Consider the following 14,882-nt stretch of genomic DNA (forward strand, 5'->3'; position numbering starts at 1 on the left):
GTGCTCTGTGATCTATTGCATTCGCTTCAGTCTCATCGAGTTCATGTAATCGGTCTCACCGGGTTGGCTTGATAGATTCTCTCTTGCTTATTGCTTCACTTCGATCCCACTGAGTTGATGCAATCGGTGCCACCATGATGATGTTTTTCCTAAGCCCTAGCACATCGGTCCCACCGAGATTCCTTACGTTCATATTTTTGAACAGATCGGTCCCACCGAGTTTTCTGATCGGTGCCACCGAGATGGGTCAAAAGTGTGTAACGGTTGGATTTTGTGTGGAGGCTATATATACCCCTCCACCCCCTTCTCCATTAGTGAGAGAGCCATCAGAACGTGCCTACACTTCCACCATCCATTTTCTAAGAGAGAGCCACCTACTGATGTATTGAGATCAAGAGATTCCATTTCAACCTTTTGAACCTTGATTTCTAGTCTTCCCCAAGTTGCTTTCCACTCAAATCCCTCTTCCACCATAGCCAAATCTGTGAGAGAGAGTTGAGTGTTGGGGAGACTATCATTTGAAGCACAATAGCAAGGAGTTCGTCATCTAAACACCATCTATTACCTTTTGGAGAGTGGTGTCTCCTAGATTGGTTAGGTGTCGCTTGGGAGCCTCCGTTGTGATGTGGATTTGAACCAAGAAGTTTGTAAGGACAAGGAAATCGCCTACTTCGTGAAGATCTACTTGAGTGAGGCAAGTCCTTCATGGGTGATGGCCATTGTGAGATAGACAAGGTTGCTTCTTCGTGGATCCTTCATGGGTGGAGCCCTCCATGGACTCACGCAGCCGTTACCCATCGTCGGTTGAAGTCTCCATCAACATGGACGTATGATAGCACCACCTATCGGAACCACGCCAAAAATCTCCGTGTCTCCATTGCGTTTGCCTTCTCCAAACCCTTCCCTTTACCTTCATATGCAATGTTTTACTTTCCGCTACTATACTCTTAGAATTGCATGTGCAGGTTGATTGCTTGACTTGTGCTAATTGCTAAAATCTGCCAACAACTAAAATTGGGAAAAGGATAGATTTTTATTTGGTCAAGTAGTCTAATCACCACCCCCTCTAGACATACTTTCGATCCTACAACGGTCTTCACGATCCGGCAGCGCTTCACCATCCAGAGTTAATCGTCGCCGGAGAATTAGAGGGAGGAAATTAGAACCACAATGGGCTTCTAATTATGAGGATTATAGAATCTAGTTCAAGCTCTAATTGATCAACTAGGATCATCTAGAACTAGAGGAGGCTCCAAAGCTTGTGTCTCTAAAGACAAAAATCCTCTAGTATATATATGTTGGACGAGAGGGGAGGGGCGCACAAGGGGGGAAGGTTTCCCTTCCCCCTTCGCCGGCCAAGGAGGGAGAAACCCCCTCCAATTCGGCCTCCGGCCCTTCCTTCCCCAAGTGGAAGGGGGGAGCCTCCTTGTTGGGCCCAAGTGGCCCAAGTAGCTTTCCGCTACTTGGAATTTTTAGGCCCATTGATATTTAAATATAAAGTCTCCTAATCATATTTAGATCCTTTTAATATTAATTTAACATTACCGAAACTATTTCTGCCTATATATAATTTATCGGTAATACCCGGTATTGCCCGATAAACTCTAAAACCCTTTCGGTGACCCCGAAACGCTTTCGATTCATCTCGAAAATATTTCGAATATTAGTCGGATAGTTTCACAAATATATTCTTGTTACTCCTGTCCTACTAATACTCAGCAGATCGTGATTACCTTAACCTTGTTACCCTGTAGGTTTGATAAAACATACACATGAACAAAACCCCTTTGTTCCATATCGATCCCTATGAGTACACGAATGACATTCGAGTGAACCAATAGTTATCATGTGCTATTACCTTTGCTTCGCGATACTTTACAAAATCTGAGGTGAGATATATCGGTATCCTCTTGAGTCATACACATGCTCACTATACCGGTATCCACGGTTTTGTTCTTCTTTCTCGTAGACATGTTCTAGCATCCACGTGACATAGTCACCTGTGTCTGGCTAGACGATGATGGGTACCGTCACAAGAGAGGGCCCTAAGAATATCTCTCCATCGTCGGAGGAGCAAATTCCACTCTCGGGCTATCTAATCCCTTGTCAAACTTTCCAATGAACATGTAAGTTGTCGTTATGATCATCGTGTTACAGATGACATTTGAGCAACCCCAAAGTTCATCGTGTGGTAAGAAGGGACTACGATACTCTCATGGTCTAAGGAACTAAATCACATGTTAACACTCCATGTTATAACAATTGACTTCTGATGATATAATCAGTATAGCAAACAAGTTTGGGTTGATTCAATATGATCGTTCTTCTAACATCATACTCTCAATATTGTTTTAGGACTATCGTTACACTTAACAATATCCTAAGATCGAGAAAACATGAGCACCAACAACATTTGAACCAGTCTTAGAGGCAAGATTAGGAACCTTATTTTACCATTTATCATTTCACACGTGCATATGAGTTTTCCACTGAATCGCATATTTCAAGATCATAGCAGTTATAGCATAGGCTATGAACTCTTAATTATGAACATGAAAAAATACAATATTATTGCCTCTACGGCATATTTCCAACAAGACAGGCATGAATTCGGCTTTTTCTAGGAAAAGTCTATGCCTTCGCAAACAACCCCTGACGAATGTAATTTTACTACTCTTGACATGCCGACTGATTTGTTCGCATTGTCATAGTCAGTTTTCGGCTTCACCCACCTAAGGTACTTAACTGTTCAACCAGAAATAACAATCACAGAGGTGCTCCCGGTATGCTCTTAGCCAAACAAGCGGAAACGTAGGGAGTAAATATAGGAGCCAGACAACCCAGCTATTGTCCAAAGACACAAGTGGACATCAATGCATATAATGGCGTAAAGTCCAAGGAAGTCGTCGGTATCTCCACGGAGTACTTCGACGCGTCGTATTGGGTTGTCTATGCAGCCCTCGGGAACGGCATGTGGTTCCACTATGTGATGATCGATGAGGTGTGCGGCCCGAGGAGTTATCCTGATTGCTATCATGACTGGGATGGACGTCCCGTCCGAGTTTTTGGCGTGTGCATGGCAGCTGTCCAGACGCCCGTAAAGCTCCCTGCTTTGCCTTTGGTTTGCGGGAAAACGGACGTCCGGACCGGTCCACGGATCGATGAGGTACCGTGTTGGATGTCAAAATGCGTTCGGACCACTCGATCCAGACGGATGCGCGTGATTCGAGGATCGGCATTGGAGATGCCCTAAGACGAATACATTTTTTAGATTATTTTTAACACGAGGATCAGCATTGGAGATGCCCTAAGACGGAAAACATTTTTGAGATTATTTTTAACACGGCACCAACATAGGCGCTCATATATACGAACATACATTCATCCTATGCGCACGAACATACGCGCTACCCCTATGAGCACCTTTGAGAGATAAAGCCGACACGTCATCTTGAGATTGACGAAGTCATCGCACGCCTCTCCATAGTCGACAGAAATGTCTCCTCTCTCCCACTGAACAAACATCACCGGAAGTCTGAAAAAAATTCAGAAAAAATGCAAGCACAAGTAGACCCTGATGGTGGGCTGATTCCACCACAAACAACATATTTCAGATTGATGAGACGATCGAGTTGCCAGGAGCCCAGGACACGGGTGGCTCCTGAAATGACAATCTACATATGATTTTCTGTTTTCAGGATACAGATTGAGCGCTAAAAGAAGGAGAAAAAAGAGGGATAGCGCTCATCGTTTTCATCAAAGAAAAGTGCTATCACCACACGGTGGACCGGGAAACAGCATCGCTAGGGCAGCGGCAGAATGTGCGCGTACTTGATCACCTTGGAGACGGTCTCCAGGACTTGCATGGGAGTCACGTTGCCAACCACGGTCACCGTCTTCATCCCCAGCTCTATTCTGATGGACACAACTCCTGCACAACAAGAGGCAACTCATACTCTCATAGTATGTACACTTGTAGTAGTACACTTGATCGCCTACCGTGGAGCTTGGAGATTTGCTTCTCGACCTTCCTCGCACAGCCATGGCAGTGCATCGACACCTTCAGGGCCACGGTCTGCGCCATGCCATGCCAATGCAAGGGAAACATTAGGTGCCACAAGTTACGGCCACGTCTTGAGGTAAATTTCCGCTTGCATTTCCGGAATCAAGCGCTAGCTTACCTTGGGCTCCACATGCGCACCTGCCTCGGGTTGCTCGTCAACATGGAGACCCGTCACGGGCACCACCCGGTTCTGATCCCGGTGGCTCCTCAGCAGCCCGTTCCTCTCGTTGTTGTCTTCGTCTTCCTCCAGACGGGGACTGGCAGAGGAACGTGGCAGCCAACGCAGAGCTTTGTTCAAACCCATCGTTGAAGCCATGTCTACTGGGATATGAATGTCACTCACATATAGAGGTACTGCAGGCGCGTCATGTGCTAATCTACATGCATCAGGCAACCAATATTATCAGGGATACTTAGATCAACCACCAACCTAGAAGAAAAGATCCTCAGCAAGTCGCTGGTAGATCCATCCGTCCAACTAAACGGTTAGGCGAGCAGTTGAATGATTTGGTTGTGACTAAGACAAACTGCCGTCAATTTAGTAATGTGATAATATCGAACCGAAGTACTCCCTCTGTCCGGAAATACTCCGTCCGGAAATACTTGTCATCAGAATGAATAAAAGGAGATGTATCTAGATGTATTTTAGTTCTAGATACATCCTTTTTGTCCATTTTGATGACTCATTCTTTGAGAATCAGAAGGATCCTTTTCGAGTTTCCATTTCTTCATTTGGAATCTGGAAGTATTTTCGGACGGAGGGAGTAGCACACAATTGAACACAATCGATTGGGCACTCATCAGGCACAAAATTGACAAATCTCACCCACATTCCCACATACTCCAAAAGATACAAACTGCAGCAACAAAGCCACTTGCTCTTGCCAATACCACTATTGGAGGATAGATACATAGGTACATCAGAACTCAGACCGACATAAACTCGAGTCACTAACAAAATGTACTAAAAGCCATTCTTGCCTTTCTTTATCAATCAACACAGATCATTATTCAAACCTCTCTTCAACAACCGCTCACGTCTTCAGATGCCACCAACAAATTAGCCATTTCGACCAAGCAACACCTAAAATTTCATGATGTGCAATTAGTTGCATTCTCACCAAAACTCTAAAGTGCATTTCTTCGCTGCTCCTGAAAAACAGGCTTACCACAACTCAAGCAACAAATGCACCCCCTGCTCTGCTGTGAAGCGACCCCCATCAGATAACTACAGCACGAGCAGGCATCTATAAGACCTGCCACAACATAAATCATAGTTAACCCAGGTATCCAACCTCCAAATCAGGATTTACATGATTGGGAGATAATGCATGCGGGGGATAGAAGGGTAAAGGAGAGAACCAGAGAAAAGGGGGAACATCTCGGAGGAACGGTGCCTTGCTCACTTAAAATGCATTTATCTTGGAAAGTTAACAACCAAAAATGCCAGAACAGAACAGTACCTAATATAATTTAGGACACCAAGCCACCCAAAATGCTCAGATCATAACCAGAGATCACAAAGGGCCTACAACAGGGCCTGCATAAGTTGAGCGCATGTCACAATGAGTTTGCAGAGCAGAGAAGAAATATCAGAAAAATAATAGTGTGCAACTGACCGTAAGCAGCTTATTCAGATGAAATTCACCTTACAGGGTGCTTCACTGACTGAAGTTCATCTCTGAGTATCTGCAGTACAAGAGGACATAAATAAGCTCACAGCTCTTGTCCAAAAAATACTCCCTCCATTTCAAAATAATTGAAGTTCTAGGATTTTCCTAAGTCAAAACCTTTTTTAGTTTGACCAATTTTATAGAAAAATCCACAAAGATCTAAAATATCAAATATATATACTATAAATATATATTTCATAATGAATCTAATGAAATAAATTTGGTTTTGTAGATGTTGAAACATTTCTATATATACTTGGTCACAATCCTAGAACTACAATTATTTTGAAACGTGCGTAGTACTCTACAAAAATAATATTTTCCGAGTAAAAATATCTTACCTCCTATGCTTGTTCTGGCGCTGATCAAGCTCTTCAGTCACAATATCTGCATCACAAATTATAGATAAATGAAACAACTTACAAATTGTAGCACATGCTAAGAGTTTTTAAGCAGTACGGTGTAACAGGGGATCTCACAACTTACCGTTTTGGGGAGGAGATTTAGCCCCATGGTTAACATTACCTTCCCTGTATTAATATAAATAAATATATGTTAATGCCCTTTATGCTTAGAAGGAACCTTCATGAATGAAGCAACAGATAAATAGTGAAATATGATATATTATCAGGTCGGAACAGGGGCAGAGAAAATAGTATGAGCACCCCAAGTAAAGCAAATTACATGTTTACACAGCTAACAAGAAGTAATATCAGCTCATTTTGACGGTGGCTGATTCAAAAGGTGAACAACATATTAATTAGTCAACACTAATATTACCTGGATGGAACTGACGACGACGTCTGTCCTGAAGACCTAGAGTAAAAGCTTGGATCAAGGGTAATGTAAGGTGGATATGATCCTCCAAAAGCCCCAGCTGCACCAGCCAATAGTGGTAACCTATTGCCATCATTTAAAAGTGTTGTAAGATAGAGAGCAAAAAACACGTACAAATATTATAACAGGTGGCTCTCTGCTAAAATAGCAGAATTAGTCTCAAGTCCAGGGGGGAACACAAAAAAAGAGAAGAGATCAATAAGAGCTTGAACAATACAAAAAAGGAATTACATATAAGCTCAATGTACAAACATTGTGAAACAATTTCAGCTATCAAGTATCCCCTTGTCATTTTCAAATATGAGAAACTAAAAAACTCACTTTCAGCAACAAAGCAACTCTTGAAGTCATAGTTTACGGACATAGTAAAGTAAGATAAGCCAGATGTAGTCAAAAGTGAGAGACAACAAGATACATGCATTCGAATGATTCAGTGCAAATTATGTTTTGGCTTGATCCATTTACTGTCTTGTAAACCCCTTGCATGACTACATCGAGTACCACCGCAACAAACATCATTTCATAGACGGTGATGAAAATCTAACAGACAGAACAATAAACATAGTAAGACTAATGAAATATACCACGCCATTTCGTTATTTCCCCTTCCCAGCTGCTGCTGAGCCACATAGCCAGGGAGGGCCATACCAACAGTAGGAACTCCAAGCCCACCTGGATGCTGGCCGCCAAATTGCATCACTGCGTGAAGGATAAATAGGAAATGAATGGCCCAAGTGACTAGATTAGAAGAAAAACTAAATTAGAAATGTATCGGAGGTCCTAAAAGTATTTGAGGTGTGTCAGCTGGGTCCTATTAATAACTATAAAAATGCACGTCAGCTGAGGTTCACCATAGGTCCTATGCAGGTCTGACCTGTCAGCGTGACGCGTTGACTGATGCCATGTAAGCTCTATTTTGTAAAGAAGACCTAGAAAGCTAGTATATCTTTTCATTTCCTTGTGCCTAACCTCCCCCCCCCCCCCCAACACATAAGCCAACTGTGTTGGCGGGGTTATTTAGCTGGAAGTTCTCTGACAGACCGCTTTGCGCACGCATGCACCTTTGCCACCGCCGCACGATGTTGGTATGATTCCACCCACATGGACATGGGCTCCCGTGTGTGCAGCCCCGCACTCACATCACACCACATACCAGCAGCTCGTGGCATTACAGTACGTGCGCCACACCATCTCCTCCAACAGTTTTCTGCCCACTGCGGGGGCATGGGGAGGCGCCCTTGGAGCGCTGGCACACGAGCGCGATGCATACGTAACCCGTGGCCATTTACGCAGCAGCAGCGCCAAGCGCGCGTGCGGGTTGTTGACCTGGAAGGCAAGGTGGACATGGGGGCGTCAGCGTCCATACAGGTTGCCGGTGGGTCGCTTGCGGAGGCCGCCCTGCAGGTGCTGGACAGAGATAGCCGCGGCCAGTGCCGTATGCAGGAGTGACATGGCAGTGATGCTTGAGCAGGAAACATGAAGTCCTCCGAGTGGAAGAACGGGCAGGTGGAGGAGAAAGCCATGGGCGACTCATTCTCGTCCTCAGCCTGCTTATCCGAGACAATCTTGACAAAGCCTTCCACCTAAACAGCAATACTAGTGGCACCATGTCTGCTGATCTTGCTGAGAACCAGCTACTTGAAGTGCCTCGGGGAGAATGACAACGAGGACTCACAGGGGCTTCTCTCCATGATGTTTCTCATTGTTTCTTGCAGAAGCTGTTGGCTATTGTGTGTCGGTTGTGTGCGCCTATGTATGGAGGAGGATGGAAGGAATGGGGTTTTGTACTGTGAGAAGAAACTGGCGAGCAGAAGCCACCAAATTGAGCAGAGAGAAGATAAGTGGCTGTGAGCTCTGCACTGTTTCTTACTTGACTCTGCATGGCGTCAGGCGTGATGGCCCGGCCATGGGAATGGCCCATTGGAGAACTTCCCATTGAACAACCCTGCCGACTCCCACCGGCATAGGTGTTTGCTTTTAACTTGAAGAGGGACGGGGATGTTGGGGACAATAAAACTAGAAGATATAGTTTTCTAGGGTATTTTTTGCAAAATAGAGCTGAGATGGCACCAGTCAATGTACCACACGGGTAAGTCAAGCCTAGAATCCTAGATAGGACCTGCGATGAACCATACCCAGACGTGCATTTTCATAGTTATAAGACCCGGCTGGCACACCTCAAATAATTTCAGGACCTTGGGTACATTTTACTCATTAAACCATCACCAGAAAACAAGAACGTTGGATGGTTAAGAAAGCAAACCTGGCAGGAGAGCTGGGGTGCCAGGAAAATTTTGCTCGCCCTGGGCAAGACCAGCAGCCCCAATAACCTGGGCTCCACCATACATGAAGGAGCCCCGTCCAGTTTCTTTGTTGGTTTTTTCCACCTCAGATGTCTTGGATTGATTTGAACTAGGATATGAACCATTCTCGTCACTTTCAGTTGATCTAGCAGGTAGGTGCTGAGCACTTGGTGAAGCATTGCCCGTCCGATGGCTCACCTGCTGAGTTGGGATTCTCATTGCAGCTTGACTAGGTGCTTGGCCTGACTTCTGGTGCATAATTGAGGTATGATTTTGCTGTTGCGTAGAAACTCTAGAAGTTTGCTGAAATGATGGTGTGGGCCGATTATGTGAAGGAACACCAATGCTTGCATTTCCCCCTTGAGCCCTGTTATTAGGGGATTGACCAGAATTAATTGATGATGATGCAAACCCTGATGAGTATGATGATCCTCCTACACTTCTTGCAGGAGATGGTCTAACAGGACCCTCGGCATGAAACCTATCGCGTCCACCATAGTCCGTGGTTCCTTTCCCTCTAACTACTGGACCAGATTGTAGCTTCATGTTGTCATCCATCTTCATGGAAGATGGATGAACCTTATTTGAACCTCCTGGTTGTATGTCCCTTCTTTGAGCTCCCAGTTGGTTTGAGGCACCAGAGGGATAAAATGGTGGTGACGCAGAATTTAAGCTTGAATTGACAACATTCTTTTTAGCAGGAACTGCTTCCGAATGTGCATTTGAAATTTGGCCAGGCTCTCTGGCCGCTGCAGAATGAGCGACCAGTTCGCGAGATCTTGTTGGTCTGAACAAGTGATGACAAGAAAAGTGTGTGAGAGAAACATTACTTTGTACTGAACAAAGTAGTATTACATGAATCCAATTGTCCCAAGATATTTGTTACTTACTGTTTACGTTGGAACCCGACAACATCTCGGTTGTTCTTTGCAATTGTGTCATAACGTCTGGGTCCTCTCCCGCGGACAATCTTTTGGGGCCGGTTCTGGTTTTCACTATGATTTTGGTTGTCGCTATCTTCGTGATAACTGTGGTACCTCCCTCCTCTTGAAAATCCATGGGCAGTGCCTCTAGTCCTACCTCCACTACCACGACCTCTAAAACGGCCTCTTGACATTCGCTTATCCTACAATGCAGAGAATTAACCTCAATATTGAAAAAAAAATGTTTTTGCACGTCAAATTCAAAGGTAATGAGTACTTACTTCATAGCACTCCTCATGCACGTTCATCTCCTCGAATCTGTCATGCACCCATGCTTGATCGTCTTTAGCATCCCATAACTTCCTCCCACCAAGCATTCGCCTAGTTTATAACAAAAATATCAGCATATATCCTGGACAAGACTAAGGGGCTGTTTGGTTTCAGCCAAGGTTAGCCCCACCAAATCCTTGGCGCTGTTGGCAAGCCAAAAAATTGGCCAATGATTCCACCGCCCTCGCCCTTACCAACAAATTGGCGTAAAAGGAGAGGACAGGGGAGGCGGGCTGGCGTGCCAATTATTTGGATCCCATCCAAACGCGCACCCTACAGCTGGTCAACGACCAATTTTTTGGTCGAGCACCTCAGGGCTGTAAACCAAACAGCCCCTAAGCAACAATTACAGCCAACATTATCCAATATTCCAAACAGTGGCATGCTAACAAGACCTGTAAATAAAAGTAAATTGACTAAACATAAACTGCAAAAACCCAGCCAAAACTATGACAATGGCCAACAAGTTCATATGTTGAATAACCCAGCCACCACAGTACGTCGACCCTTCTTACCAAGATACCAGCTTGCAGCCGCAAATGCAACACAACATTTCCCAGGAAGCTGGATGCATGTGGTGACAGAATAACTGACCATATCCAGTTACCATTACACTGCAAGCTATTTGCAGACCAACAATGTAGGAATAATTTTGGCAGAAAGAGCTGGAACATGTATGTGCCTAACCCTGTCGAGGAAACATAACGAATCTGACAGCTACAAGGTTTTCCAACATTGCATACCTCCAAACATGATTGTACTGGAAATATAATTTTATTAAAACCTATAACCGACATATTGTAATGCCTAAGGCAATCTTAATAACAACCTCTTGAGGCACGATTTGAAGTAAAAAAAACACTGCCATCATTGAACTACTCCCTCCGTTCGGAATTACTTGTCGCAAAAATGGATGTATCTAGACTTATTTTAGTTCTAGATACATCCATTTTCGAGACATGTAATTCCAAACGGAGGGAGTAGTAGTAATTAGTAAAGGTTGGGACTAAATAACACTACATTTGCCAGCCATAGTCTTTACTACCATAACAGCATCTTAAGAAACCAAATTAAAACACAAACAATTTCAATTAACTAAAAAAGTCACGAGATGGATGCAGATGATAATCTATATCCTTGATCTATCGATACTGGAGCTTCCTAGTTCACGCTAATGGAAGTACTTTGTTTTAAACAAACTACAGAAAATACGAACCCAGCCCTGCTTCACCTAACGTTCTCACCTAAGCCTTCTTCTGTAAAATTTAGTTTGCCTCGAATAATTTGCAAGTTGTCCAGAAACTATGAGCTGCAGTGGGAAGGTTTATAGTTTATAGAAAGGCACACCTGCGTCGGCCCCGGCCGTCCTCCTGAAACCGGTCGTCATGCATGTAAAACGCGCCGGAGGTGGGCACCGCGAACGGCTCCTGCTCCTTCTTCTCTTCGCCGTCAGCCTCAGCCTCAGCCTCAGCCTCAGCTCCCTCCTCCCCAGGCTTCTCGTCCGCCTCCCCCTGGCCGGCGGCGACCTCCTTGGGCGGCACAGCGTGGCCATCATACTCCTCCTCGAGCCCCTCGCCCACCTCCTCATCATCCAACAAATCATCGTAGTATTCCTCGTCCTCGTCCTCCTCCTCCTCCACTTCGCCCTCGTAATCCTCCGGGGCACCTTGGCCGTCGTCGTCGTGGTCGGGGTCGATCCGCGCCCTGGGAGGCCGCCTACCTTCCTCGGACCCCTCGTCGTCGCTGGCCTCCCGGCGACGCATCTCCGGGAGAGCGTCGTCGGGGTCGCTCACGTACTCCTCATCCACCTCCGACTCGACATCCTGCTCCGCCGCATCCTCGGGTTCGGGTGTCAGAGGCGCCGCGGGGGGCTTCTCGGTGGCGGGGGATTGCTCCGGGTGCGCGTCCGGGGGCGGCGGGTCGGCCATGGGCGGAGCGGAGGAGAGCGAGCGAAGCAACCCTAGATTTGAGTCGCGGTGTGGGGAGAGGTCAGAGGGGAGTTCGAATCGAAGGGAAGACGGGAGCAGGGGACAGGGGTGGACTCGTGGAACGGAAACGGGATGGATTACGGGTATTTCGGGAACGGACGGGACGTGATGACGTTTGAATCGCGCTCGTCACGGGTTTTGAATACTGCGTTTTTTCAAGTTTAACTTTGACCAAATGGTAGAGCAATAATATATGACATGCAACTTAAACAAAGCATATCATTAAATTCGTATGTGAAATGAACTTACAATGACATAATTTTCATATTATACATGTCATGTACTATTAATCTTGTCAATAGTCAAAGGCGGTCCTAAAAACGCATTAGTCCCTATACAGATAGAAGGAGGGAGTTAGTTTTATGCTTGTTCGAAATATGAAGTTTTATCTTTATGGAGTATGATCTAGCTAAAGCTAGAAACATGAAGCTAGTTTTATGCTTGTTTGAACAATTATCGGGGTTGAAGATTAACTTCCACAAAAGTGAATTATTCTGCTTTGGAAGAGCTAAAAAAGAAGAACAAGCTTACAAAGAATTGTTCGTGTACCAATTAAAATCTTTACCCTTCACGTATTTGAGTATACCAATCCATCATCGCAAGCTTTCTAACAAAGAGTGAAAGAGCATTGAAGATTGATTTGAGAAAAAACTGAGCTGCTCGAAGGGCAAGCTTATGTCATACGGGGGATGGTTGATTTTGATTAATTCGGTTCTCACAAGTATGCCTATATTTTTAGTGTCCTTTTTTGAAGTACCAGTTGGGGTATGAAAAAGCCCTTCGAGCTTCTTCGAGCAGCTCAGTTGATTTCTATCAATCGCGCTTCTTCTGGCAGAGCGACGAATTAAAAAGAAAATACAAACTTGCTAAGTGGGATATCATTTGTAGGCCGAAAGACCAAGGAGGTCTAGGCATTGAAAATTTAGAGGTGAAGAATAGATGTCTTCCCAGCAAGTGGATGTATAAGTTCTCTGTAGAGACGGATGCCACTTGGGCACAGATTCTTCGTAATAAGTACCTCCAGTCCAAAACTTTGTCCCATGTGATGGTAAGACCGACTGATTCGCCTTTTTGAAAGGGACTCATGCGAGTAAAAGCTACATTTTTCAATAGAACAAAATTTGTAGTTGGCAATGGTACTTTCACAAGATTCTGGGAGGATACATGGCTAGGGGAGACGCCCCTAGCAATCCAATATCCTTCTCTCTATAGTATTGTTCAGCGAAGAGACACTTACGTTGCAACAGTACTACAGTCAAATCCTCTTAATATTCAATTCAGGAGGACGCTAGTGGGACACCGTTGGAAGCTTGGCTCCATCTTGTGAGAAGATTGATGGAGGTCCAACTCTCTCAACAGCCAAATCAGTTACGCTGGAAACTAGCTAAGAATGGGGAGTTTTTGGTTAAATCCATGTATTTGGATATTATCAACGCTAGCGTTATTCCTAGTTCGAAACATGTTTGGAAAGTCAAAGTGCCTTTTAAAAATCAAAGTGGTTATGTGGTATGTCCACAAACAGGTCATCTTAACTAAAGACAATTTGGCGAAACGCAATTAGTTGGGTTCTAAAAGATCCGGTTTTTGTGATAGTGATGAATCAATGAGACACCTCTTTCTCGATTGCCCTCTGGCAAAGATTTTGTGGAGGTCGGTCCACATAGCCTTTAATATATCTCCTTCGAATTCCATCAACACGTTATTTGGGACATGGTTAGATAACAGCGAGACATATCTATGTAGGAGTATGTGCTTTACTATGGGCAATTTGGAACTGCAGAAACGATTTGGTTTTTAATAGAATAACAAATATTCGTTTCTTGCAGGTTATCTCCAGGGCCACTGCACTCATCCGTATGTGGTCGCTACTCACTTCATCGGAGGCCAGGGAGCATTTGATTACTGGATCTATCCCATGAGAGACGGTAGCTCGGGCTATATTTAACCGGTTTGGATGGCGGTCATGTAATAGGATAGGTGTTTAGTTTCCTACCTGTTTTATCTACATGTCGGTTGTGGCTGTCCGGTTTGTCGCTTTCATGCTCTGTGTTGAGCACAGCCTTTTTTGTTTGAGACTACGAGATATTTGTTGGATCTTTTGCTTATTAATAATATGGCCATATGCATCTTTCTGATGCAGAGGCCGGAGCAGTTCCCAGCATCGGTCGGTCGGTCGATCGAGCCGGAGCAGTTCCCAGCATCGGTGCCGAGCCGGAGCAAGGCGGCCTTCTATGATGCAAGACATTTGAGCCTTATACAATGCTACTCCATCCGTTTACTCAACTTTGTACTAACTTTAATACAAAGTTGAGTCATCTATTTTGGAACGGACTTCGTACAAAGTTGAGTCATCTATTTTGGAACGGAGGGAGTAGATGCTTAGAAAAATAAACCGGGTTTTTCTGAAGCGTCAGTGCTTATTTTTATAGGAGAGATGCCTAATTAAGCATCTACCCTGTACAAATAAGCACCGATGCTTAAGTGAAGTCTGGTTTATTTCTCTAAGCACCTCACCTAAGCACCTTGCATTGTACAAGGCCTTAGAGCATCTCTACCGTACCCCATACCCTGACCCGCAAAATAACTACTAAAATACGGGTCCGCGCGGAAAATGATGCCCGATCAGACCCCGCAAATGCGTCGAACCCATAAAAAAATGTGGGGCGCGGTGTTGGGGATATAACTATTGAGTATAAACCGCCCAGGAGGGGCCGGGTTATACTCAGAAGGAGTCATCTGTATTGCAAAGCACAACTCAAACATAG

General features: G+C 44.8%; 2 protein-coding genes and 1 pseudogene across 3 annotated transcripts; all 3 read right to left on the reverse strand.

Annotated features, from left to right (window-relative positions):
• Nucleotides 1-3,568: 3,568 nt before the first annotated feature.
• LOC119281311 (protein SODIUM POTASSIUM ROOT DEFECTIVE 3-like) lies at nt 3,569-4,472 on the reverse strand. Its single transcript, XM_037561850.1, has 3 exons — nt 4,182-4,472; nt 4,000-4,075; nt 3,569-3,931 (listed from the first exon to the last, which is right to left on the reverse strand). The coding sequence occupies exons 1-3, from the start codon at nt 4,377-4,379 to the stop codon at nt 3,804-3,806; spliced, it is 402 nt and encodes a 133-aa protein (XP_037417747.1). The 5' UTR covers nt 4,380-4,472; the 3' UTR covers nt 3,569-3,803.
• Nucleotides 4,473-4,835: 363 nt separating this feature from the next.
• On the reverse strand, nt 4,836-12,185 carry LOC119276204 (protein MLN51 homolog). Of its 2 annotated transcripts, none has more exons than XM_037557216.1 (12): nt 11,477-12,185; nt 10,081-10,180; nt 9,767-10,002; nt 8,837-9,663; nt 7,158-7,272; nt 6,517-6,636; nt 6,223-6,266; nt 6,078-6,123; nt 5,712-5,752; nt 5,527-5,603; nt 5,233-5,319; nt 4,836-5,147 (listed from the first exon to the last, which is right to left on the reverse strand). In XM_037557216.1, the coding sequence occupies exons 1-9, from the start codon at nt 12,055-12,057 to the stop codon at nt 5,725-5,727; spliced, it is 2,097 nt and encodes a 698-aa protein (XP_037413113.1). In that variant the 5' UTR covers nt 12,058-12,185; the 3' UTR covers nt 4,836-5,147; nt 5,233-5,319; nt 5,527-5,603; nt 5,712-5,724. The 2 variants fall into 2 exon arrangements, with proteins under 2 accessions (XP_037413113.1, XP_037413112.1); XM_037557215.1 differs by having other exon boundaries at nt 5,683-5,752.
• LOC119276205 lies at nt 7,286-8,829 on the reverse strand (annotated as a pseudogene).
• Nucleotides 12,186-14,882: the final 2,697 nt, after the last annotated feature.

The sequence above is a fragment of the Triticum dicoccoides genome, chromosome 3B (genome assembly GCF_002162155.2).
Source record: "Triticum dicoccoides isolate Atlit2015 ecotype Zavitan chromosome 3B, WEW_v2.0, whole genome shotgun sequence".
NCBI classification, from domain to species: Eukaryota; Viridiplantae; Streptophyta; class Magnoliopsida; order Poales; family Poaceae; genus Triticum; species Triticum dicoccoides.